Source organism: Cucurbita moschata, unplaced genomic scaffold (assembly GCF_002738365.1).
Source record: "Cucurbita moschata cultivar Rifu unplaced genomic scaffold, Cmos_1.0 Cmo_Scf00016, whole genome shotgun sequence".
Classification (NCBI taxonomy): domain Eukaryota; kingdom Viridiplantae; phylum Streptophyta; class Magnoliopsida; order Cucurbitales; family Cucurbitaceae; genus Cucurbita; species Cucurbita moschata.
In genome coordinates, this window is record NW_019268532.1 from 335,086 (window position 1) to 361,421 (window position 26,336).

Genomic DNA, 26,336 nt, shown 5'->3' on the forward strand with positions numbered 1-26,336 from the left:
CCCCCCCCCCCCAAAAAAAAAAAAGGAAAAAACATATAACGTACGTAATCAAAGCGCTGATGAAATCCGACGGGGAAGAAGCGGTGGCGCTGAGCTTAGAGAGGATAGAGATGAGGAGGTCGTCCGGCAAGGACTGAAAAAAATCAGAAACTACGGCGGAAGAGCGCGGCGGGGAAAAGCGCCTCCTTTTGGGGGAACCGGAGAAATACTGTAAATTTGTTTGTGAAGCTCTCTTCTTCATGTTGGTTCTCATGGGAGAGAGGCTGATATCTGACACAGTCAAACGCAGAGGGAAAAGGGAAGGAAGCATCAAACAAGAGCTCATTTATATATATATATATAAAAAGAAAATATTATATGAGAGGTAGTGAATGTACGAAATTAGCCTTGGGGTTGTTGTCGTATTCAAAGGTCAAAATTGGGTTGACCCAGATGGGCTGAGCAGGGCAGCTTTTTGGAGTGCTACCCTGTTTTAGTGTACTACGAAAATAAAATTAATTAATTTTAAAAAAAAAATTAAAAAAATTATTAATTGGTTTCTGTTGGAAATTAATAATGTTTGTTGGGGGTGACAGATAGGATAGGGCGAGGTGGTATGAATGTATGGATGTATATATGTTTGTATTAGTAGAATAACCGTCGCACTTGGCTTGGCTTGGCTTGGCTTGGCTTTGACTTGACTTGGCTTGGCTTGGCTTTGACTTGACTTGGTTCTCGTAGAAGCGCTTTTTTTGGGGTTTGTTGCTGTTTTCAAAAGCGCCTAAATTATAACTGCTTGCCATTAAAACATGAACAAATGAGCTGGCAGTCCACCTCAGCCTCTCTTATTTCTTTTTATTTATTTCTCAATTTCTCATTTTTCAATATTCTTTTTTACTTTAAAATATCTTTTTTTAAGAAAGATTTGAATTTTTTAAATATATTTAAAAAGTAAAAATATTTATAGTGTTTTTAGGTTTAATTAGTTTGAATTAAAATATTATAATACACATTAAACAATATCTTAATCAAAATCTTTAACATCCACAACTACCATCTTCTTTTCCCCTTTTTCGGGTTCTTAATTTACCCGAGATGTGTAGCAAGAGATTTTGTGAGATCTCGTATCAATTGGAGAAGATAACGAAGCATTCCTTATAATAGTGTGAAAATCTCTCCCCAGTCGACGTGTTTTAAAATCGTGAGACTGACAGTGATACGTAACGGGTCAAAACGAATAATATCTACTCGTGGTGGACTTGGGCTTGAGGTTAATGGCTGCTAGCAGTGGGTTTGGGCGGTTATAGATTTTCTACTTGGGGCCCAGTAATAGAAAAATGTCTAGCTTGGCTCTTGTTAACTATTGACCCTACTTGTTCTTATGGGTGTTCACCCCAAAGTGTGACCAGACAAAAACATATTCTCATCTTTTTAAAAATTCCAATATTATCCTTGACTTTTTCAAAACTATTCTTTGAGTAGAAATCTTCTGCAACATGGAACGACAAAACAATGACTCGTGTTAGATGAAAGTCCCACATCGGCTAATTTAAGGAATGATCATGGGTTTATAATCAAAGAATACTATCTCCATTAGTATGAGACTTTTTGGGGAAGTCGAAAGCAAAGTCACGAGAGCTTATGCTCAAAGTGGATAATATCATACCATTATGGAGAGTCGTGTTCATCTAACAACTCGAACCTTTAGATTAAGTTTGAGAAAACGACATTTTGACAAATTGACTTTTTGGATTTTAGTATGTTATAAATTTTAAAACGTTTAAAATAAAAATGGCATTACAAATTTGGAAGAAAATAAGGATATTATTAAAATAAATGACGAAATTTAAACATATATAAAATGTTTGCCTCTATATGTCTGTTGTGAGGTTTGTGATTAATGAAGAAAAGGACAAAAATAATAAACAAAAATTAATTAGAAACCCGACAAGTTTAGTGGCATAAGCGGCAGTTGGAGAAGAGTATAAATAAAATTAAAAATAATTATTTTAAAATTCAAAGTGCAACTAAATTAGAAAAGAAATGAACGGCTATAAATGCAAAAATGTCTGTCAGCATGGCCTCCGTCGGCGTCTAACCCTAACCGAACCACCGCCGGCCGATGGGATTGTTAACTTTATAAGTCAATCCCACCCCCTTCTCAACCACTCCTCGCCTCCCTACCCCTCTTCTAGAAACACCAATTTCAATAATTATATTCCGTTAAATATATGTTTTTGTTTTCGATCTTCGATGTTAAATGAAAATTAGTAATATATTTGTTGGCGTTAAATTTTAGGTGAGTCAATGTTTTTTTGATGTCGTAGTTTGAATAGTAGTTTAGGGGACAAAGATCTGGCGTGGACGTGATGTTGTGCTTAACCAGCTCCACTCTCCTCTTTAACGTTTAATATGTTTGGTGTTAATGATAACGCGCGATGTATAGATGATGTGGACTTATGGCTCAAGTCACGGATGGTGATGCTGGATTTGAGGTGGAATGGGTCGGTTGTAATTGGTAGTCCTTGCATAAAAATCATGCATGGATCTGGTGTAGTGCTCGTATTCTAGTGCTTAAATCGGTATGCAAATTAAGTTATATCAATAGTGTTTTCATTTACTTATGATCAAACATGGTTAGTTCGAACTGAGACCAAACTATTGTGTGTCATACATTTGAAGGGTGTTTTTCTTTTAAGGATGTACGTCTTAGGTCATCGACAATCATGGTGGACTTCTTATTTGTAACGGCTCAGATCCACCACTAGCAGATTCTTTGAGCTTTCCCTTTTGGGCTTCCCCTCAACGCTTTAAAACACGTTTACTAGGGGAAGGTTTCCAGACCCTTATAAATGGTGTTTTGTTTTCCTCTCCAACCAAGGTGGGATATCACAATTCACCCCCTCTTCGGGGCCCAACGTCCTCGCTGACACTCGTTCCTTTCTCCAATCGATGTGGGACCACCACCAAATCTACCCCTTTGGGACCCAGCGTCCTTACTAGCACACTGACTTGTGTCTACCTCCTTCAGGGAACAACCTCTTCACTGGCACATAGTTCAGTGTCTGGCTCTAATACCATTTATAACGGTCGAAATCCATTGCTAGCAGATATTGTCCTCTTTAAGCTTTCCCCTCCGAGTTTCCCCTCACGGCTATAAAATGCGTCTGCTAGGAGAAGGTTTCCACATTCTTATAAAAGGTGTTTTGTTCTCCTCTCCGACCAATGTAGAACATCACAATGTTGAGTCAAATAGACATGTTTTTGAGGTAGTATTTCGTGTAGGAGCTAGCTAGCTCCATACCCGGCAACACGTTAGATATTTTTCTAATTATGTGATAAAATATTTTCTTCGATTTTCTTTTATTTAAAGAAAATGTTTCGATTAAAAAACTATTAATATTGGTAAAGAAAAATTTTGAACAAGATTAAATTAAAAATTTTAAAATAATTTTAGATTAAAAGTTGAAACAAACACGAAAAACATTATTTTAAGCTAATTATTATTTTTAAACACGAAAAAGGTTTCATAAAAGTTGCTTTTAAAAATAAATTAATAATTTTTTCATGAAAATAAACCATCCTTACTTTTAATCTTTTTATTTCCTTTACTTTCGAGACCCTCTCCCTCACGTGACCTTCTAATTAACACTTTCATGTTTGTCAGAAAAAAAAATCATTTCTTTATTTAAAAAATACTGATTTTTTAAGTTTTTTTTAAATAATATTAAATAATTATTAAAATGCAGAAAAATTATAAAACTTTAAAAAATAAAAATAATTAATTAAATTACTTGAGTTAAATCAAATCTTTAAAAAATATTATTAGTAATTATTAATGAAGTGGTTAAGCTAATTTAGGTCGCTTTTACCCTAAATTCGAGTAATTAATAATTTAGCTATATGTCGTATTCGTTATAATCGCATATCGACCTTCTCTCGATTAATTAAATGTATTTTTCATGCATTATCAATCTATACAACTAGCTAATTTACGTCGCCTGTGACTTATCGGATAAGTTTAATTTAATTTATTTTCTTTCTAATAATTAAATTAAATTGAATCCCCTAACTTTTGAACCAAGTTGGTATTTGATGTTAGCAATTAATAAATAATGAAATAACAAATAATGCATGTTTATTCGTTTGGTATATAATTACTTCATTAAATACATTTTTAATTAAAAATTAGCCCTTTTGTTAGGTAGGAAACGCCAATAATGACCTTCCCAAGCTTTAATTAAATGACATCAAATTCAACTAATACTCGCAAAATATTTTAATTTTTATTAATATCATAATTTTTAATAATAGTTTTAACCAAATAAAAATAAAGAATTATGGTCGTTTCACAAAATAATTAATTAAAAAAACTATATTTGAAATTTAAATGAAAAAAATTATATTTGAAATTTAAGTCATGTGATGTCCTAAGTTGGTTGGGGAGGAGAACAAACCACCGTTTATAAGGGTGTGGAAATCTTTTCGTAGCAGACGCGTTTTAAAGCCTTGAGGGGAAGCCGAAAGAGGACAATATTTGCTAGTAGTGGATCTGTGCCATTACAAATGGTATCAGAGCCAGACACTGGACGATGTGCCAGTAAAGATGCTGGCCCCAAATGGGGGTGAATTTGGGGGCGGTCCCACATCAATTGGAGGAAGGAAAGAGTGCCAGCGAAGATGCTGGGCCCTGAATCGGGGTGGATTGTGATGTCCCACATTGGTTGGGGAGAAAAACAAACCACCATTTATAAGGGTGTGGAAACCTTCCCCTAGCAGACGACTTTTAAAGCCTTGAGCGGAAGCCCGAAGATGACAATATTTGCTAGCACTGAATTTGGGCATCTGAGTCGTTACAAATTCAGTATCTAATGGCTTCAACATTCCTTTTGTGAGATGTCACATCGATTAAAGAGCGGAACGAATGTCAGCAAAGACGTTGGGCTCCGAATGGGGGAGGTGGGTTGTGAGATCCCACATCGGTTGGAGGGGGTGGAATGTGAGATAGAGAAACAAAGAATTCTTTAAAAGGGTATGGAAACCTTTGCCTAAAGAGGACAATATCTGATAGCGGTGAGCTTAAGCTGTTACACCTTTACATCTCTACAACATAACCACGTACTCATGTATCGTACTCTTTTACTTTACTCGGGATCACTCACGTTCGAATATAGTTTTATTTCATTTATATATCATACTCGTCACATGTCTACTAACTTTCACCTCGGTTCCGTAAATTTACAAAATACTAGCTACCAATGGATCACGTACATATCTTCCACAGAAAGCAACTAGAAAGATCATAATAATAATACTATTATTACGAAAATAAGAGAACGTTGACCGTTGACTGCGATATCCGAACACAAAAGTTCAACCAAAATGACAGCCCGGCCACGGGTATCCACTTCCATTTCCAACTTCCACCGACATTCTTTATTTTATTTATATCATTATTTAATCACCAATTACGTATATATATTTTTTAATTTTATTCCTATTTTTAAAATTTATTATTATTTTATTTTAATTCATAGCGAGAAAATGGAATAATGTTTATAGAAAACTTAACCATTTAATACACTTCAACGTAATTAAAAAAACGTTGTCATTTTCATAATTATTATATTATTTAACCAAATGAAGATTTAAACTTTAGCTTTTGGTCGGAAATATAATATTTTAGCGAAGAGTATGATACACCAACTATATAATATATTTATATACGTATATATATACACAAACTATATAATATGTTTTAGAATATATGAAGCCAAAAATAAATTTGTTTGGAAGAGTAATGAGATTAGGTATTTATGGTGAAGCAAACTAAGCAATAGATGCATCATTTAATCACATTAATTAAAAAGGGTCGGTATCTAATCTCTTTAATTATGATTATGACTTTTTTTTTTTTTTAATTTTTTTCTTTCATTAAATTATTATTACACATTTTTGTTTGAAGTATTTCCAATTTTTTTTCTAATTTATTAATATGCATTTATCACGGTTTAATTTTGTTTGCCACGTAATTATTATTTTTTTTTCAAAATCTTTTTAACTCAAAAGCTAAGAGGATTACGGAAGGTTAGAGAGTTCGTTGCTTAAAAGAAGAGCTAAACGTTGAAATGAAATCATACCTATTAAGCGGCGGTTTGTTACTCGAGTCAAATCGAAGTTAAGAGTTGAGTAAAGAAGATCGTTACGCACCTTGATAGTGATTGCATCTTTCTTTAGTTATATAAATGAGCGTATGGATTGCATTAAATGAGCTCGAGTGCCTCGAGACCCTTATAGGGTATAGTACTATTTGGTCGTTTAAGTCACCTCTAAAAGTTAGTCGGTCGAATTTAGCTCGTGTTCAAAGGAGAGAATCTATTATGTGACACTCGAGTAAAAAAGAAGTAGGAAACATGATTGTTTCAGAGGAGAATGTCAGGGTCATCTGATGATAAATTTAGATTCTGAATCCGGATCCAAATCCTGGGCATAGGTTATTACATACTATGTTCTCAATCGACGAATGGAACGAGCACACGTCCTTGCGTTTTTGGAAACAATGAGACGTTATCCCTAACGTCTCAATTTAGAAGTCTTAAATCCTAATTTCGATGAACACTGAAATTGAAAGAATTTAGAGGAGACTACGTCTTATCGGATACAAAAAAACATGAATAGACTACGTCGCAAGGGCGTATTCGTCTAAACCCATTTTCACTCGACAACCGGAGACGACACGTCAGCGCATAATATTGTATAATTCCAACTATGACCCTACCAACAATAAGATTAAAAAATGAAAGCATTGAATAAAGAAGTGAATGAGAGAGAGAGAGGAAAAATGATTGGGCAAAACCTGTGTCCCCGGCCTCAATGCATGCCTCTGCCTCCCACAGTTGAATAAGTTTGAGTGTGGTGGGCAATAATCCACTGCACCCAACACTCCCAAAACTTCAAGATTTGGTTCATTATTAGCCTCTCGATTTGGGGACCACGCAACCACCCTTTTAGTGTTGCTCTCTTCAAGATGACAGCTCAACAATACATATATATATATATATAGATAGATAGATGGTAACCTAGTCTATAATGGTCACAATCTTTCTTTAACAGACATATTTTAAAATCGTAAGACTAATAGAGATATGTAATAGGCCAAAACGGACAATATCTAATAACGATAGTCTTAGACTATTACAAATGGTATTAAACCCAAGTATCGAGCGGTGTGTCAGCGAGAACGCTGGACCCTCGAGAGAGGTGGATTGTGAGATCCTACATCGTGGAGAGAGGAAAACGCACATTTCTCATTAAGGTATGAAAACCTCTTGCCCTCGAACAAGTCAGTCAACTAAAACTTGGGTCGTTGTTCGGATGATGTATTCTCAAGCTTGAAGCCTTGTTCTTGAAAAAACGAGACAGAGAGTTTCTCTACAATTCTACGGTGTCAAAATCTTACTCTTTTGAGACTTATAGTGTTGTAAGATCTCACATCGGGTAGAGAGAGACACAAAACATTCCTTACAAGGGTGTACAAACATCTACTTAGTAGACACGTTTTAAAATCGTGAGAATGACAGATATATGTAATGGGCCAAAACGAACAATATCTAATAGTGGTGGATTTAGACGGCTACAAATGGTATTAGAGCCAGACACTGAGTGTTGTGTCAGCGAGGACGTTGGGCCCTCAAGGAAAGTGGATTGTGAGATCTCACGTCAGTTGGAGAGAGGAAAACACGCATTACTCATAAGGGTATGAAAATCTTTCGCTCTCGAACAAGTCAGTCAACTAAAACTTGAGTAGCCGTTCGGATGACGTATGCTCAAGCCTGAAGCCTTGTTCTTGAAAAAACGAGATAGAGAGTTTGGAAATCGATTTGAGAAAGCAATGTTATAAAGTAGCAAACAATAAGTAGCAACAACGACGACGTTTATAACATACGAACATGTTTGAATAGATGTGTTGTGGATAAGTATGGTCGTGAGACTGGGCACGGTCGGGGAGCGGAGCATGTGAAGGATGAATAATGAAAAGCGGGTGCGAAATCTGAAGCGAAAAAGGATAGACACAAAGAGAAGGGCCTCATAATTCCTTAAAGAGGGGACCAACACCAAATCCCTTTGCTTTGTCTTCTGGCTTCCAAATTGTTACCCTCAGAAATTGGGTATTTTGTGGTAATAATAACCACCAAATTTCACTGCCGAGACCTTCACTTCTCATAAGATCCCCTAATCATTTCATGCCGATCAGATCAAATCCTCTGTTTTTCTTTTGTTTTTCATTCAATTCTTTTGCTTCTCCTCAAAGAAAACTTGGTTCGTTTCTGTACCCAAATCCCAATGGATGCCAACTGGTTTACTCCACTTTTCAACGTCCAAAAGCTGGAGGTGCTTTCAAGGTGTTTGTGAAAAGTCCTCAATGAAATCTGCTCTTCTTCAAGCCAATGCATGATTGCCCACATGGCTGAAAGCGCTTTTGAGACAGGTTTCATGCTCGAATTCCACTCTTTTTCTTGCCATTTTCAAGATTTGTTTGTTGATTATCTGTGTCGTCTTACCAAACCCTGCTTTTAATTGTTTGATATTTGGTGGAGATTTGTGTAGATAAGTCATTTGATTGAATGATAATGCTATGATTTGTAGGTGTTAAAACTACAGTTTTGCTTCCTTAAATCCCACAAATTTTGGGTTTTTTCTTGGTCGGTGTGTTCTTCTTCTTTGAATCTCTAATCATTAGCTGAATCTGTTGTGAAATCAAATCCACACCCCTTCATAATTTTGGAGCTCAGTTAGAATAATTATGTCGTTGAGTTTAAACTAAGCATGTTTTGATTTAAAACAGTGAAAGAGAGAATTTTACAAGTAATGGACTTGGATAATTCTGATGGTGATGGTTTCTAGGGTGGGCTGTGGAATGAAAATGGAAAAGTTCCTCATCATCAAGCCCAAAACTTCATTCCACCATCAAATTCGACCAATCCAATCAAACCGAGTCATTTATTTCGTAAACAAATATTAGTCGGGTAAATTTCTAATGCTAGAAGGATACCTAATTTATGAGATCCCACATTGATTGAAGAAGGAAACAAGTGCCAGTGAGAACGTTAAGTCCTAAAAGGGGTGGATCATTAGATCCCACATTGGTTGAAGAGAGGAACGAAACATTTTTGTATAAGCGTGTAAAAATCTCTCTCAAGCAGATCCATTTTAAGAACTTTGAGGGGAAGCCCAAAAATGACAATTTCTGCCTGCACTGGGCTTAGGCTGTTACAATGGTATCAGAGCTAGACACTAGGTGGTGTACCAACGAGGACGTTGGGTCCCGAAGGAGGTGGACATCAGGCGGTGTGTCAACAAGGACATTGGACCCCGGAGGGAGGTGGATTATGAGCTCCCACATCAACTAGAGAAGGGAATGACTCTTAGTGAGGACGTTGGGGTCCAAAGGAGAGTGGATTGTAAGATCTCACATCGACGGGAGGAGAGAATAAAAGAATCTCGAAAGGGAAAGCTTAAATAAGACAATATCTATTAGTATGACGAACCAAAAGAGGTATGAACCAAAATGGCCCCGAGAAAAAATCTAATTATGTGCACACCCAAATGTTACGTAATTTAAATAATTAAATGGGCATATATTATGGTTGGAAAACTAAATATTTACTCCACCAAGTTACAAGTACAAAATTTGTACCTTTAAACCTATAGTAAAAATTCAATGCAACATTCTAACAAAAGTCCCATTAAAATGAATCCTTCAAAATCGGCTGTTGGGTTGGCTAGCCGATAACTGCACGGTGATCGGCCGCCCTCTTCCGCCGCCACCGCAGCTTCTACACGACATCCGACCCGACCCGGAACACGACCGGCACCCAACATCTCCATCGGACCACCGGACACATAGGCATGTAACCCGACCCGACCCATTACATGTGGCGCACCTCGGCATAGGCCTGGCCATCGGCTTCTGCTCAATGACGGACTTCACCACCACCGCGCCGGCCAACACGCTCAGACCGGTGGCAATCTGACTCAGCGCAATCGGATCCATTCTGAGAGAGTAAAGAAAACCGCCGGTTTGAATCGGAAAAAGGATATTGAGATGAAATGAAAAGCGATGAACGGCGAAGAGCAAAAATGGGGTTTAAATAAATAAATAAATAAATACAAAATTGTTTACTCCGTTAGGTTTTTCCTTAGAGTTGAATTGACGGTTTCTATTGGAAGACCGACCCAAAAAAGAAATGGATGCATTTGAATCACGTGTCGAAAATACAGCGACGGCGGCGACCCAAAGTCAAAATTGGAAGCTTTGAATATTTTGCATTTTGCGACGGGCCCGCCGTTGGCCGTCGGCGGACGGCATTGTCGACGGCAAATATTTCACTTTCAAGTTTTCTTTTGTTGGAGCTCTTCAAATTGAAGATGCCCCGATCTCGACAACTCTAGTAAAATCACCCTTTATACATAAGCGGATGGTTAACAATCAAATCCACTCACCAGTACATATTATCCGTTCCAGCTAGAGAGAGATTTCCGTTCCTTCGAGATCTTTGATCTTCTAGTAATAAGTTTTCAACTATTTATCATTAAATTAATTGTTTTAGTAGTTAATTTGTATTAAGCTTTTTGTTTTTTTGTTTTTCATTAATTATTTATAATTAATGCAACTAATAAGTAAGATATATAATGGAAAAATATTTAATGGTTTTTTTTTTCTTTGAAATTAAATTAGTGAACATTGAATAACTTATTGTTGTATTATTGACCATTATTGCAAAATTAAGAAAAATATATTTTATGATTTTTTTTTTTTGGTTTGAAATTGAATTACTGAACATTTAATAACCTATTGTTGTATTATTGACATTTATTACATTAGTTTAGGTATATATTCTTTTGAGTTGGTAAATGGGTCCCGATCATAATACTAATTTATTTTAAATTTTATACGTCATATGCCATAATATAAATAATTTTGTGGTAATTAACGCCAACATTCCATCAATACCATTTGTAACGACAAGTCTATCACCGCTGGTGGATATTGTCCTCTTTGAGCTTTTCCTTTCCGGGAAAGTTTTCGTACCCTAATATAATTTAATTTGAGTGGTAGTTTTTCGAAAATATAAATTGAATTACAAATCTTTTAATTTGATGAATAAAATTAATAAAATAAATAAATATTTTACCATTAATATTTTATTTTTATTTAAAATAAAAAAAAATTGAATACTTTGATTCGAAACAAATATTTATTTCAACATCCATAATTCAAACCCGAAGTAAGAATTCAAAATTTTTTATTTGAAAAAATTGCAATTAATTTAATATTATTAGTTAATGGAAGATTGCATTAAAAAGTAGGAAGTTTATTTGAAAAAATTGCAATTAATTTAATATTATTAGTTAATGGAAGATTGCATTAAAAAGTAGGAAGTTTATTCAACACCACCAAGAAATTCCATTAATTTAATATTATTAATTAATGGAATTTCTTGGTGGTGTTAAATAAACTTCCTACTTTTTAATGCAATCTTCCATTAACTAATAATATATTATTAATTAATGGAAGATTGCATTAAAAAGTAGGAGGTTTATTTAACAAAAATACATTGGTTTTTAAATTTATTGTTGGCTTTTCTTTTTTAATTTTATTTTATTATTTATGAGTAAATAATGTTTGATAATTTNTTTATTTGAAAAAATTGCAATTAATTTAATATTATTAGTTAATGGAAGATTGCATTAAAAAGTAGGAGGTTTATTTAACAAAAATACATTGGTTTTTAAATTTATTGTTGGCTTTTCTTTTTTAATTTTATTTTATTATTTATGAGTAAATAATGTTTGATAATTTATTTAAAATTATATTTAGTTTCTTATTTAAAAAAATTATAATCCCAATTCAAAATTTGGGTATATGATTTTTTTTTAAAAAAAATTAAATATATTTAATCAACAAATTTCAATAACAAAATTTACAATTTAACTCAAATTATATAATAATAATATTGACAATATGTAAAATAATAATAGATAATAATTAACCATTACCACTGAATTATTTTTGAAGGATTGTTATTTCAAAGGTTTTATTATTATTTTTATTATTATTATTATTTTGTATTTTGTATATATATATATAAATTTTTTTTTGGATATAAAAAGCACTTTACATGTCAGAATAAGCTGTGCTCTTTCTGGTATTCATTTAGCATCACAGTCACATACGTAAAGGAAGGTCCATTTCCTTCTTCTTCTTCTACTTCTTCTTCTTCTTCTTCTTCTTCCGAGGAACCGATTTCCGACGAGCTCACCGGAATAAGGAAGGTGCATACTGAAACAGTTGGATAATGGCGCTCCAATTCCATCTTCTCACCTCTCAATCTCCTAAGTTGCCGTCCTTTGCGATGCCGCAGCTTGCGAGTTTCAGATCTCCTAAGTTCGTTGTGGCCTCCACTCTCCGCTCCACTTCCAGGTAGATTCTCCTTCTTTTTTCTTATTCTGTTTTTCAAATCTTTGTGTATTGGTTTTGATCTCTTTTATTATAATGGAGTGTGTTCCTGAATGGCGATGAATATGAAGCCGTTTCAATTGCATTTATATCGTTCTGTTTTTCTTCGTTTCCTATCGCATATCACGTCGACTGAGTGATTATGGCTCATTCCTGCCGGTACGAATAGGTTTTTTCCTTATTCTGTTATAATTCCAGAAAATGAAAATAGATGTTCAATTTTCTTTCCTGTGGCCGTAAATTTGATCTGTAGTTAATCGTGTGGTTGCATGATTGTTCATTTGGTATTCTTTGGTGTATTTGGCGGAGCGGTGTTCACTTTTTCTGTCTTCTTGCGAGCGTTCTATCTTGATCATTTATTCTTCGCTCTGATCTTCCGCAGCTCATATATATATTCCTTTCTCCTACATTTCTCTGCTTATATGTTCATAAACCGATAATAGACCAAGTTGTTCAGGGTAGAATTCTCTGTAATCCGATTCCTTTCTTGTTCTACCTTTAGACAGTATTTTTAATTGTAAACAGCTCGTTTGCAATGAGGACTTAATTATTTAGAAGAATTGTAATCTGCCTATGCAGGAACGAGAAATCTCTGTTTGCTTAACTATTTTGCCTTGTTTTGTGTATTTCGTAAACATACCAGGGAGGTCGAGGCCCTTAAGAAACCCTTTATACCTCCTAGGGAAGTGCATCCTCAAGTAACTCACTCAATGCCACCACAGAAGATAGAGATGTTTAAATGTCTGGAGGATTGGGCAGCAGAGAACATTTTAGTTTATTTGAAACCAGTGGAGAGGTGTTGGCAACCACTGGATTTGTTGCCAGATCCGGCATCTGAAGGATTTCAGGAGCAAGTGATGGAGCTTAGAGAGAGGGCAAAGGAAGTCCCTGATGATTACTTCATCGTTTTAGTTGGAGACATGATTACAGAAGATGCCCTTCCTACTTACCAGACAATGCTTAATACCATGGATGGAGTTAGGGATGAAACTGGAGCAAGCCTCAGTTCTTGGGCCATTTGGACGAGGTCTTGGACTGCTGAAGAGAACAGGCATGGTGACGTACTAAACAAATATCTTTACCTATCAGGGCGAGTTGATATGAGGCAGGTTGAGAAAACTATTCAGTATTTGATTCGATCAGGAATGGTGAGATCCATCTACCACTATCCAATTTTCCTTTACCTCATCACATTACTTTCACAATTTGCTTTTCTTCAAACCCATAGTTATTGAGAGGACAGTATGCACATTAAGACACACGAAAGCGCACACACTTCCATACTATGCTATACTTAATTCATTACAACCTTCACAACTGCTCAAGCATTTTGGAGTATTCCACGCATTTTGCTGGATATTGACACAATTTCTCCATTTTTTCACTAGTCCTGCTAAATTTTTTATTAAAATTTCATATGGATTGTGTCTATTTAGGACCCAGGAACTGAAAACAACCCTTACCTAGGATTTATATACACCTCATTTCAAGAGAGAGCAACCTTCATCTCCCATGGGAACACTGCCAGATTAGCAAAGGAGCACGGAGACATAAAGTTGGCCCAATTATGTGGAACAATTGCTGCAGATGAGAAGCGACACGAAGCTGCATATACAAAAATAGTTGAAAAGCTGTTTGAGATAGACCCTGAAGGAACCATCCTGTGTTTTGAAGACATGATGAGGAAGAACATTACAATGCCAGCCCACATGATGTACGATGGCCGTGACAACAACCTCTTCAATCACTTCTCGGCACTTGCTCAGAGGCTGGGGGTTTATACAGCCAAGGACTACGCCGACATATTGGAGTATTTGGTTGGGAGATGGAAGGTGGAACAGCTCAAAGGACTGTCAGGTCACGGGCAGAAGGCTCAGGATTATGTGTGTGGGTTACCAGCAAGAATTAGAAGGCTAGAAGAAAGAGCTCGAACACGGGCAAAAGAAGGTCCTACAGTTCCGTTCAGTTGGATTTTCAATCGGGAGGTTAAGCTGTAGTACGTGCAAAGAAGCAAACGAATGATTAATCGCCACTATCCAAAGGATAAGAAAATAGCAATTCGTGTTCTAGTGAAAAAATATCGTGTGATGGAGTCAATTAGGGATCCGAAGTAGGAGAGTTTAAGCGTTCTCTACGTTTTTCTTCTTTTTGTGTAACTTGCGTCAGCTGTAATATCTGGTTCCGCAGAATAACAAAATAATCTAAACATTATACATTATAAATATGTTCTTATATACAAATCTGTGTCAGAAATTTAACGAAATTAGTGCCCAAATTCCTATTTGGGTTTTGAATTTATAATCAATCTTCTGTTTTAGTTGTATTCAAAATTGGGTGGCAGGCACCCGACCCATCATACAGTGCACGTTCGGCCACCGTCAAACACCCTCGGGGGGGGGTCACCCATGTGCGGCGCCACAATCCATTGCGGACACTGTTTCCTTCTACGTTCCAACCTTTCCCCATATCTAGAGATTGCACTTCAACTACTAATTATTAAACTAAAAAAAGAAAAAAAAAATCACTTAGTAAGAACTTTTTTTTTTTTTTGGTCGTATGAAGAAATAAGAGATTGGGAAGGAAGGCTGAAAGGATTTTAAAAAATCTGACATAAACTCAAAATACTGATCGAATCTGAAATTAGTAAAAGGGACTCGTAAGCTATGAATGAGGATCGAATTCGAAAAATCAATAACATCGCTAATCTTTTAGAGATCAGCACCTGGAATCTAAATGAGCTACCAAGAGTCCGACATTCGTTTGAACTTTCTGGATCTAATTTCATGTGGAAAATCCAGAAAATGAATAGAAGAAAAACAGCAGAAACGGAGATTTGGTCAGATAAAAGACTTGCGAATCAAAACATGAAAAATGATGAACAGAAGAAGAGAATGAGATCGAAATGAATGTAGCGACTTGTTCGAGGCCATAATCAAAACTAACGAAATTTGACAGGCACGGAGAACCGCTAACGTTTATATGGCCAACCTTCAATGCAATTCACGCCATTATAAATCGACGCCCTTGCTCTGCAAATTGGCTTCCCTCCATTGTTCTTCTTCCATTCAAGCAAATCGAAATTCAAAAACATTTTTCATTTTTTTCTTCAAAAGAGAGATAAGGAAAAACTAGAACAGACCATTTCGAAAGAAACAACCCTAAACGAAAACGCTGAGAATAACGAAGAAGAAACCCTAGAAATTGGAACTCGGAGAAGATCACCGCAAGAGGATTATGAACAACTTCGATGTTGAAGGCGGGTTTTATAGGCTCTGAAGAAGATTAGCGAAAAGAAAACCCTAACCGCATTAGATTGAATTACAAATAAGCCCTCACGAGTTCAATAAAACTCGGTCTCGGTTACTCACCAAGAAGATGGGCCTACTTTCTAAACGTTCTCTAGTTATTGGGCTTTTGAGCCCAATAACTTCAAAGCTCATATACAACAAATATCTCATCTCGGCCCAACTCGTATGAAGCCCATTTCCCAATCCAACCATATTCAAACAAATTTGTATGTACTCACCCAAAAAACAAAGGGGCAAATTTATAAGTATAACGCAACACAACTATTACAAAAAGAATAATTATAGAATAATTGATGTGAATATTTTGGACCTAACAAATGAATTTAGAAAACACTCAGTATGTAGTGTAATGGTTGTAGAGGAGAACCAATAACCTACATTCCCAGCAAGAGTGTGTAAACTTCTTCCTATATCATATGCATTTTAAAATCGAGAGTCTGACGGCGATACGTAACGGACCAAAACAAACAATATCTACTTACTATGAGTGAGTTTGGGTTGTTACAAAGGGTGGAATCCTCATCCCACATTGGTCGGAGAGGAAATCGAAGTCTTCCTTATAAAGGTGTTAGCAAACCTCTCCCTATTAGTTATGCTTTAAAATTTAAAGTAGACAAGTGAAAAAACTTTTGTTATGCTTCAAATTTAAAGGTGTTGATAGTGTTCGAATATGTTCGTTAAACGTAGTTCCATTTTTCAAAAGTTTCAATATTTTATCTCCTTTATATTCGAATATATTTCAATTTTGTATTTCACGGGTATAAATTTAGATAAGAAACTATTTAAAAAATATTATACCATGCAAGTTTACTATCAACATGCAATACTGCAAGACAATATTGATTTAGTATTTGCAAAGAACTCTACATCTTTTCTGAAGAGAGAGAGAGAGAGAGAGAGAGAGAGAGAGAAGAAAAGGCAATGAAATTAGCTCACAATTTTTCTTGACCAAGTGATCCAAGCAGTCATCTATTTGAACATGCTATACTGTTAGTGTACCTGGATCAACAATCAAGATCAGATCAGATCAGAAGGGGCTTTCATCAACAAGCATTAATATGCAATCCCAGAAAATCTTGTTCTATGCCTCAGAAAGATCTACGCCCTCACTGACTGGAATTGTTGCCTCCGCCGGTCTGTTTTGGATACCTTCATCCACTGAAGGCTGAGATTCGTGCTTTGCAGCAGCCTGCAGCACCCTGTTTTGCACATCCGAGGACGAAGGAGACGTCGGTAGTCCAACGCCGTTCGTCTCAACTTTCCCGGCCGCCCATGATAATGCCTGAGCTCCAAGACTGACTGGAGTAAGCAACAGCCTAAAAGAATCCACAATATGGGAATAGTTAGAGATTTTTGGTGCAGAAATGATCAAATTTTAAACTGGTCTTAGATAGTTAAACTTCACCTGATATCTTTAGTCAAATCTTCAGCATCATTATAGGAAGAAACTCGCCGATAAATTGTCTGGTGGAGTTGCCATACCATGTCAATATAACAGTAGAGTAATGGTACTTCCAAAGTAGACAACCTAATATTTCTACTTGCAAGTATAGAAAAGTTGAAGTCGAGTATCATAAGAAGTACCTGACCGAGGCCCAGGATGGCAATTATTTGTAAGGATGTCTCCCACTCTGACAGATAACAAATTATACATCAGAAAAAGATTAAACAAACTCCTTTTGGGTCGATATCAAAAGCAAGAATTAAGTATGAAAGGATATCCACTTCAGTTGAGATTGAGTAACAAATGCAGAACATATTTGTAGAAAAGTGGAGGATTAAAGTTCTGCTTTGTGAAACCCAACCGATAGTTTATGCAAGCAAAAGATTTGAGATTTGCATTACCTAGTAAAGCATATAAAGTTGCAACGAGACCCTGCACAAAATGAAAAACGAAGAGTTTAGAGAAAGATGCAATGAATGAATTTATCAAGCCAATATAAACTTGATATCTAGCATGTGAGATCCCACATGGATTGGAGAGGGGAACGAGTGTCAGGGAGAACATTGGGTCCTGAAGGGAGTGGATTGTAAAGTCCCACATCAATTGGAGAGTGGAACGAGTGCCAGTGAGGACGTTGGGCCCTGAAGAGGGTGGATTGTGAGATCCCATATCGATTGGAGAGGGAAACGAGTGCCAGCGAGGACGCTGGGTTTGAAGAGGGGTGGATTGTGAGATCCCACGTTGGTTGGAGAGGGAAACAAAACATTCTTTATAAGGGTGTGGAAACATCTCCCTAGCATACGCATTTTAAAAACCTTAAGGGGAAGCGCGAAAGGGAAAGTCCAAAGAGGACAATATCTAATAGCAGTAGGCTTGGGCTGTTACACTTGGTCATAAATAGGGAATAAATAGGGAATATGGGAGTTTGGGCTTTTAGAAAGGGAGAAGATTTTGGTATTGTCTTAGTGCAGGGACTTTGGTGACAGTCTTTTGATATTGTGATATTTGTTGATGTTGCAATATAGTTTGTTTGTGTATATTTCTTGTTAGAGGAATCCTGACAGTCTCTCTATTCCTCTGATTGCAGTGCACATGGAGTTAATAACAGGAGCAAAAGCCATAAATAAAAATCAATTCAATGGTCATCAACTTCTTGCTGAAATATTGTGAATGTAAAGTTAACCTTACCAAACCATAACCCAGAACTTGCACGGGAGATGGATTTATTTCCTCCAAGATTGCCTCAGCTTCCTGAAATGATTGCAGTTTTGACTCAGAAGGGACAAGTTTACATGGGAACTAGATATTTCTTTGAGCTATTTTCATATTTTGACTACACAGCAAAAAAACGTAAGATACCTCATTAAGTATGCTAAGTGCTGTTTCAGATTTGAGCTCCTTGATGCGGAGGCCCTCCTTCACCCAGGACCGAAATCCACCTTGGATCAAGTATGGTTTCTGTCAAGTAAATATCAAAAGGGCATTGAGTCTTGAGCAATTTGAATGCAAGGGACATTCAATTACTGGATTTGTAAGATTTTTTTCTTAGGGTTACCCAAAATAATAATAACAACAATGCTATAATATAAAGATATTGGTAAGTAATTCAACAGCACATTTCTTCAGAGAATAGGTTATATGTAACCGTCCAGTCCACCGCTAACAGATATTGTCCGTTTTGGCCCATTACATATCGCTGTCAGCCTCACGGTTTTAAAGCGCTCTGCTAGGTAGAGGTTTCCACACCCTTATAAAAAATGCTTCGTTCCCCTCTCCAACCAATGGGATCTCACAATCCGCCCCCTTGAGAGCCTAGCATCCTCGTTCACACACCGCCTGGTGTTTGGCTCACCATTTGTAACAGTCGAAGTCTACCGCTAGCAAATATTGTTTGTTTTGGCTCGTTACAAATCACCATCAGCCTCACGATTTTAAAACGTGTTTGCTAGGGAGAAGTTTCCACACCTTTATAAGGAATGCTTCGTTCCCCTCTCCATTTGTTCCCCTCTCCAACCAGTAGGGAAAAAATTAGATGTGCTAATATTTCAACCTACAGCTAAATTTCCCAACCACGCTGTCTCCAGCATGTATTAAAATTCTCATGATCAAACAAAGTTTAAGATTTTGGAAGTGTTTCTACATTCCTTGAAAAGAATGTTAGGAATATAGAATACATGCCTTGACCCCAAGTTTTCTCAATGATCTTGCAATGTTTTTAGAACCTGTACCATTGGCATCCATGATGATAACCTTGGACCTGTCCTACAGAGAGCACAAGCCAATAATCACATCATTAATCAAACCAAATACTATTGTCTAATAGGCCAAGAACTCAAAGGCCACTTAAAAGAGAAAAAACCGACTACCTCAACAATCTTTAAGTTCCGGATGACAGAAGCAAGTAAAGCGTCATCAAGGTCTCTTCCATTCGTTACTAACTTCCGGATAGAGTCATCAACCTGAAAATTAAGGGCAAAAATAGCTATAAGAAGCATGGAATAGAGTACAATGCTTGTTTTTTGTGTCAAGTAAGAACTTATCATTTCTCTGGATACTTCCAAATAAAACAATGCACACAACCAACCTCTGGTAGAGTTACGCTTGCATAGCGAGCTCGCGCTCTACGTCTAAGATCAGGAATCCCATCTTTTTCTCTCAAATCCTACAGAAAAAAGGAAGAAAAAAAGGACCAACAACAACAAATTTAAAATTTGAACCTGGTACTTAAAATTTTCATGACTTCATTAAGAAAAAGTCTATATTTCTTTTATATGTGTGTGCGCGCGTGTGTTTGTGTGTGTGTGTGTGTATTTCATGGAACAGTAGAAGAGTAGGCTCAAAGGAAACGTTCAACACAATAGTTATTATCTGGAGAAAGGACTTAAACATGCTCAATGTTGTGAATACAAAGGCCATGAAATTTTACAGTCTCTTGCCTCAGGCCGGACATCAATAAGAACAGCGTTTTCTGATCCTTTCAGAAGCTCGAAAGTTGATTGAGGAGATAAATCTCCAGAATAACCACCATATGTCCTCCTCCAATAGAAAACCCTGCACAAATCTGATTTAAATCTTAAACCTCAAGAAATGGATTCTATGTCCTCCATGACGCAGCATAATGATAATATCCTCAAGCGTAAAGAATAATCATACCACAGAGTGACAGAGCTTCCAACGAGGAGTACAAATGGAACAAGCGGATCACTTGGATCTAAGCCAAGGAGTTTCTCCAAACTCTCAACGGTGATGTAAATCTGCTTTCCAAAAATACGTTTGGTGTATAATATATTGTAATTTGGATGCTGAAGACATGTAATATACATCCTTTAAACAATCAAATAAGACCCAAATAAACTTTTAACCAATACCTTCTGAAAACCAGTCCTGACAGGGCTAAAGATTTCAGCTGCTCTTTGCTCAGATGAACTTAGAGCATCCCTGATTTCAGGAGGAAAGACTTCCTTGACTGACCCATAGGAGTAGACAACAAATGAAGTTGCATTTGCTAGAGAATCCTCAATTGCAACAACTGCTTGTCTCAATACGTCGATTGCGGAAACAGAAGCTTTGAACGAGCCTTCCTTGAACCCAGTTGACAAGTTGGACAGCCGATCACGACCTTGTTCCCCAATCTGATCAACAGATGAAAATATACTATTGAAGGCATCATCAACACTTTGATTGCCCTGTTTAATCAAGGCTGATGTTGATGAGTTAATTGTATCCAATGATTTTTCAATAAGACTTTCCCCTTGTTGAATAGAAGCATTAAAGGTCTTGCTGACCCGATCCAAAAAATCCAAAGCACTTGTTTTCGTGTTCAAAACTGAATTGTTATCGAAATTTAGAGAGTCGGACACGAAGAGCGTTTTCCCAGATGAAATGTTATCGGTTAACACGGTTTCATGAACTGATGGAATTTCACCATGTTGTCCAGAAACATCAAGGAGTGCCTCTCCTCCTGCTGATAAACTGGAATTCTCTACATATTTCACTCCACCTGCCAAAATGTGGAGTTCTTCATTTATTGTTACCAAATGTACAACAACTAACGAGATTTCTACCACTTAGATGATTCGATTCATTTGGAAACCAATAACTAGTGTTACCTATGGATAGTTGCTGTTGAGCGCTTGTAGCCAAATCAGAGAAAGAAGATCTTGTGGCAAAAGCTTTAGGAAAACCTCCATGGCTACCAACTTGAACACCCTTTTGGGATGGGAGCAAGAGTCTCAGGCCGCCATGGAAAGTAATCTGCAGGTTTATTTCATTGTTCCATGTCAGAAACATTTGATTACGCATGCAGTAACAAGGATCAAGTATCCCAGACATCAAACAGCCTTCGAGTAAGATCTCATCCGTTAGAACAGCACGGCACCAAATTAAGAGGGCGCCATCAACTAAATACTAATTGATTGATTCTCCAGCGGAGGAGTATCATCAATTTTGAAGTATTTAAAGCATTCTATCAAAAACAAATGATGAATAAAGATAGCTCAAAAGCACAAGATAACCTTAGATTGAGAAGAACAGCTAGGCGTCGCCGAGCAAACCGACAACATTTTGAATTGAATCCAACTAATCGCAGTAACGAGGGAAAAAGCTTCAACAGCCTTTCATCCTAAAAAAGAAAGTTCAGATTAGCGCGCGCGCGAGAGAGAGAGAGAGAGAGAGAGAAATAGCACAGAAACTCCGAAACTCAAAACTGTCCATAACAAAAACATCAAAATTAGAACAAAAATACGACGAATTCAGATAAAAAATAAGCGAACCATTGGCGATCCATGGAAGAACTAGGTATCAAAACAACTGAAAAAATGATAGTGCGAGAATGCAGTGAGCTGAACAGAGCAGAACTTACATGAAGATCGTGAGAGATGAATGTTCGAAAGACGGGATTGGATGAAGAAAGTTGAAAAAGAAATTAGATAGAAGGGATCGAATCGTGTGGCTTATTGAAGAAACTTCATCTTCAACTCTTGTTCTTCGCCTCACGTTTTGCTACTGGTGGGGTGTGAAAATCTTGTTCTTGATTCCATGTGGCTTTGCTCGCTGCCTCTGATTAATGCTAATCTCTGTCACTTCATGATCACACTGGATTAGACACTGCTCAGCCATTCAACTAATCATTTAATTTTTTTCTTGCTATTTTATTTATTACTATTTTTTATGTTCTTCATCTATTAAAAACAGAAGTCAGATAATTTGTCAAATCGCTTTTTCTTCTTTGGATTTTTCTTATTCGGATAAGATTTTTTTTTTGGTTTGGAGATAATTTTCTGATAAGATTTGAAATAATATAAAATAAAAATCATATTTTAAAATAAAATGCCGAAATTTTAGTAATGGTTGTTGGATGATGAAAGTACCGGCTAGCTATTTTAAAGAATGCTAAAAATTTATAAATAAAGAATACTCTTTTCCACTGAAAATGAGACATTTTAGAGAAGTCCGATTAATTTTAGAAATGATAAAAATAAAATTTATAAATAAAGAATACTTTTTCCACTAGAACGAGAACTTTTGGAGAAGCTTTGACCAAAGCAAAGCTACCAAGGGACAATATCATAACAAAGGTTAGTATGTTAATTAATTCCATCCAGTTATGACATTCAATTATTCTTTTTTAAAAAAATAAAATAAATGACCTATCTGGTTTATTCGGAAAGGAAAATAATTCCCATCTATTTCGTCCAAGATTAGGTCAGTCCCAAGCATAAAGCATTCTATCCAATGAATCAACTGCGTGAAAATAAAAGATGCAATTGGCATAAATAAACACACAACCAAGTTAACATCTTCATTGCCAATCTAAAACTAGAACACTAAACGCTTAAACAATGCTGCAAAATTGCCTCGGGGAGACTCAAAAAATAATCTATAGATCTTTTCACTTAAACTGAGGAGTTTGTAATGATAGAATTGGTAGAAATACAGTTTGTGTCGGGTTGAATCACTCTTCATCGTCTTCGTCGTCGTCAGCTCCAGCAGCAGAATTCAACGCATTCAAACGCTCAACCAACTTGGCCTTCCTTTCTTCATACGTGAGCTTCTTCAAGTTATACCTATCAGACAAACCGCGTAAGAATGCAGAACTAAAAATGCTAGTTCAATCATAAAAAACGAACCGAGTTTCGACATTTACCTCTTGTGCTTCTTTGGTGGTTGCTTCTCAACCTTCTTCACCAAGGGTTCTGAACGGATGGCAGAGTGAACTTTTTTCAACAACTCCTCAATGTTGTCGGCGTCTATCCCCTTCTTGATATATTCACTGAATTGCGATTGGTACTTCTCTGGTTCATCCTCCATCAAGGTCTGGTGATACAACTCAGAGTGAAAACGAATTTTCATGGCTATTCTAATTCGTTTGTGCACTAATACTGAAACTTTTGTACTAGTTATAAAGAAAAAACTTATGAAAATTTACCCTCATATAGGCAGCAACGTGACCTCCAAATATGTATTTGCGATGAACTTCGGCATCGAGCTCCTTGCTGTCCTTTGAAAATCCAGCAAACCTCTTGACAGAGTGTGGTACATCCAATCCACCATCTAAAGCTCCCTGTGTGACGTGAAATATATAGCTTCAGTGGTTATAGAAAAGATACCAAGAGCCACTAATATTTAATGTCCCAATTGGAAATTTGTAATCCTTCAAATTACATCGCGAACAGATACTGCAGCGAACTTGAAAGCTTATCATCACAAATACAATAAGCAGCAAAATTATAATGAACATGGAAGCTCAAATTTGAAATAGACGTTCAAAAGAACAAAATATAGAAAATACACACATATACATGTCACATAAATGTACAATTGGTTCAACAAGATACATTACTCATTTTGTACCCTGCCATGGGTTAAAAAAATAAATAAAGGCACTCATGCAACACTCATCGAACCATATAAAAAGTATTGCAAATAGAAGAAAAAGGACGGATCTTGAAGCTCATCTTAAATGGAATAGCTAAAAGTACCTTGAGGGCACCAAAAACACGATTTCCTGTTGTTGTTCGGACTAAACCTACATCAAGGAGGGCTCTGAAAGGCCTTCGGCTATCTGTGGGTTCCACAGAGTAATCCTCTCCGGTAACCTAATTATACAAATACTTTCAGTGGATAAAACTTTTAATGGAATGGGTAAGCCATAACAGAAGAGGTGAACTTCATTTTATTTAGATTTCATAGTATTCTTTTTTGAGAGAAGATGGAGGGGACTGGTAGATTACCTCAAGATTACCCTCGTACTCATCATCCATCTCAAGCTTCTTCAAGACACGGCGAGCCAAGAGAAGTCCGGTGCAGTAGGCTACACACGTTTCATACACCCATTCCAGACAAATGAAGAAGTTAGAAAAAGATGGGGAAAAAAAACTCACCCAGAGACATGCAGTGCAAAAATATTACCTGCTGCATAATTTGTTAGACCAACTTCAAGACCGTAATGAGGCAGCTCATGAGAATAAGCTGAAGCAAGAACCATGTCACCAGCAATACTAGAAGATAGTATTTGTGCTGTAATATCCTTATTAGACTAGATATTAACGTCAAGGTTCCCATTTCTCAAGTGAACACAAGTAGAGCTCACCATTCATATCAACAGATGCACATAAAAAGGTACTCATAGCTATTAACAGAAAGTCAAATGTATTCAAAGGAAATTAGAGAAAATTGAGAACTTGCAGGAATTTAAACGTGGACCGTAAAAGGAAAAGAACTGATCCTATTTTAATAAATTTGATGAATAACTATACCACAGAATAGCATAAGGAAGCCTATCAAAGATAGCAAAATAAATCAATAGACCAATCCACAGAACCTGCATCTCGTAACTCTTAAGTAAATGATGCATCCAACTAAAAATTCCTATGTTGGGGAATGAAGTAGGGGAAAAAGGGAGAGGAAGATCCAAAACACTCGTTGCAAGTTTATCAAGAAACAACTGGAGAATAAAACAAAACATAACTGCGCTATTTAGCAAACTGCATGAGGATACAAATCTGATAACAAAACGGTATTTGGGAGTGTTGTACTTGTTCTTGTCTTGATTAATGAGGCGAATCCTAGCACGGTAATCAGTCTTACCATCTGTACATTATCAGGAGAGGAGATCAACATCAGAAACTGAAAAACTTTTCAAGTCTATTCATCAAGATAAAACAACAAAAAATTGGAAATACCTCTTCTTCTCCTGAACTTGACCTGGTATCGTTTGAAGTACGCTTTCGTCTTTTGAGCTTTCGCAAAAGCCTGCAAAAAAAAAAAAAAAAAAAAAAAAAAAAAAAAAAAAAAAAAAAAAAANAAAAAAAAAAAAAAAAAAAAAAAAAAAAAAAAAACCATAAATGTTTGTCTGATTGCTTGGAGCAATATTAAACAATGAAAACAAAATCAAGCGAAACAATGCAGTTGCTTCAATCGTTCCCCAAACGCCTGAAGATATCAGACATGCCAGTGATAATTCACAGGTAACAATCGTCGGCAATAAACGAACATAATGAGCAAAATATATACCACTTAAACTTACTACACTTCGACACCGAAACAAGTATCATAAATGAGACGCAATGTTTTTGAAAACAACTCGATCAAACAACAGAACATATCAATTGAATGCGAGTATATCGCCGAATTAAAAGCTAATGCAACGTCGAGATCCCCAAGAAAGAAAAAAAAAAAAAAAAAAAAAACAAGTACAAAATGCAGCTAATTTCTGTTCCATTGCATCAACTGAATCCTAAAATTCAGCTGAGCTTCAAGAACGATTGAAGAATCTAGAATATTCTTTAGGAGTTGAGCAAAAGACTCACCATCTCGAAAGCCAAGTCCTGAAGTAGACTGAGGGAAAGAGAAATGCGGAGACGGCCTAAGCAATCAGAGGAGTTTTTAGGTCGAAGAATCTGCTATTTATAGGAACCCTAAGGTGACGTGATCAACGGTTGAGATCGTATGATATAGTTGACGTTTTAGGTTGCCGCCACCGCCATGGTGACTATTTTTAATTTTTATTATTATTTTATTTTTCCGCGAAAATTGATATTCCGCATGAAATGGGCCGGTCCATAAGAGTCAAATGGGTATGGGC

General features: G+C 36.4%; 4 protein-coding genes and 1 non-coding gene across 6 annotated transcripts in view; 1 reads left to right on the forward strand and 4 right to left on the reverse strand.

Annotated features, from left to right (window-relative positions):
- Positions 1–325, reverse strand: part of LOC111454044 (F-box protein At1g67340-like) — a 1,858-nt gene extending 1,533 nt beyond the window's left edge. The window contains exon 1 of the mRNA XM_023095326.1: positions 45–325. Within this exon, the coding sequence (XP_022951094.1) occupies positions 45–325 (281 nt within the window). The remainder of the gene's footprint in view (positions 1–44) is intronic.
- An 11,847-nt stretch (positions 326–12,172) lies between these two features.
- LOC111453985 (acyl-[acyl-carrier-protein] desaturase, chloroplastic-like) lies at positions 12,173–14,717 on the forward strand. The gene is made up of 3 exons (XM_023095242.1): positions 12,173–12,463; positions 13,143–13,647; positions 13,936–14,717. Exons 1-3 carry the CDS (start codon positions 12,339–12,341, stop codon positions 14,494–14,496), a joined length of 1,191 nt encoding a protein of 396 aa, XP_022951010.1. The 5' UTR covers positions 12,173–12,338; the 3' UTR covers positions 14,497–14,717.
- Positions 14,718–15,404: 687 nt separating this feature from the next.
- LOC111454761 lies at positions 15,405–15,529 on the reverse strand. Its single transcript, XR_002712494.1, has one exon. It is a non-coding gene; the product is annotated as a small nucleolar RNA snoR86 (small nucleolar RNA).
- Positions 15,530–16,613: 1,084 nt separating this feature from the next.
- Positions 16,614–22,418, reverse strand: LOC111454168. Of its 2 annotated transcripts, none has more exons than XM_023095521.1 (15): positions 22,024–22,418; positions 21,766–21,872; positions 21,361–21,505; positions 20,620–21,251; positions 20,405–20,505; positions 20,188–20,302; positions 19,836–19,913; positions 19,618–19,710; positions 19,430–19,513; positions 18,611–18,709; positions 18,440–18,502; positions 17,653–17,683; positions 17,392–17,438; positions 17,213–17,271; positions 16,614–17,123 (listed from the first exon to the last, which is right to left on the reverse strand). In XM_023095521.1, the coding sequence occupies exons 2-15, from the start codon at positions 21,811–21,813 to the stop codon at positions 16,889–16,891; spliced, it is 1,830 nt and encodes a 609-aa protein (XP_022951289.1). In that variant the 5' UTR covers positions 21,814–21,872; positions 22,024–22,418; the 3' UTR covers positions 16,614–16,888. The 2 variants fall into 2 exon arrangements, with proteins under 2 accessions (XP_022951289.1, XP_022951288.1); XM_023095520.1 differs by having other exon boundaries at positions 22,113–22,417.
- Positions 22,419–22,998: 580 nt separating this feature from the next.
- LOC111454170 (60S ribosomal protein L5-like) lies at positions 22,999–26,180 on the reverse strand. Its single transcript, XM_023095524.1, has 9 exons — positions 26,062–26,180; positions 25,435–25,504; positions 25,251–25,342; positions 24,662–24,788; positions 24,484–24,563; positions 24,232–24,348; positions 23,679–23,813; positions 23,397–23,566; positions 22,999–23,316 (listed from the first exon to the last, which is right to left on the reverse strand). The coding sequence occupies exons 1-9, from the start codon at positions 26,062–26,064 to the stop codon at positions 23,205–23,207; spliced, it is 906 nt and encodes a 301-aa protein (XP_022951292.1). The 5' UTR covers positions 26,065–26,180; the 3' UTR covers positions 22,999–23,204.
- Between the last annotated feature and the right edge of the window lie 156 nt (positions 26,181–26,336).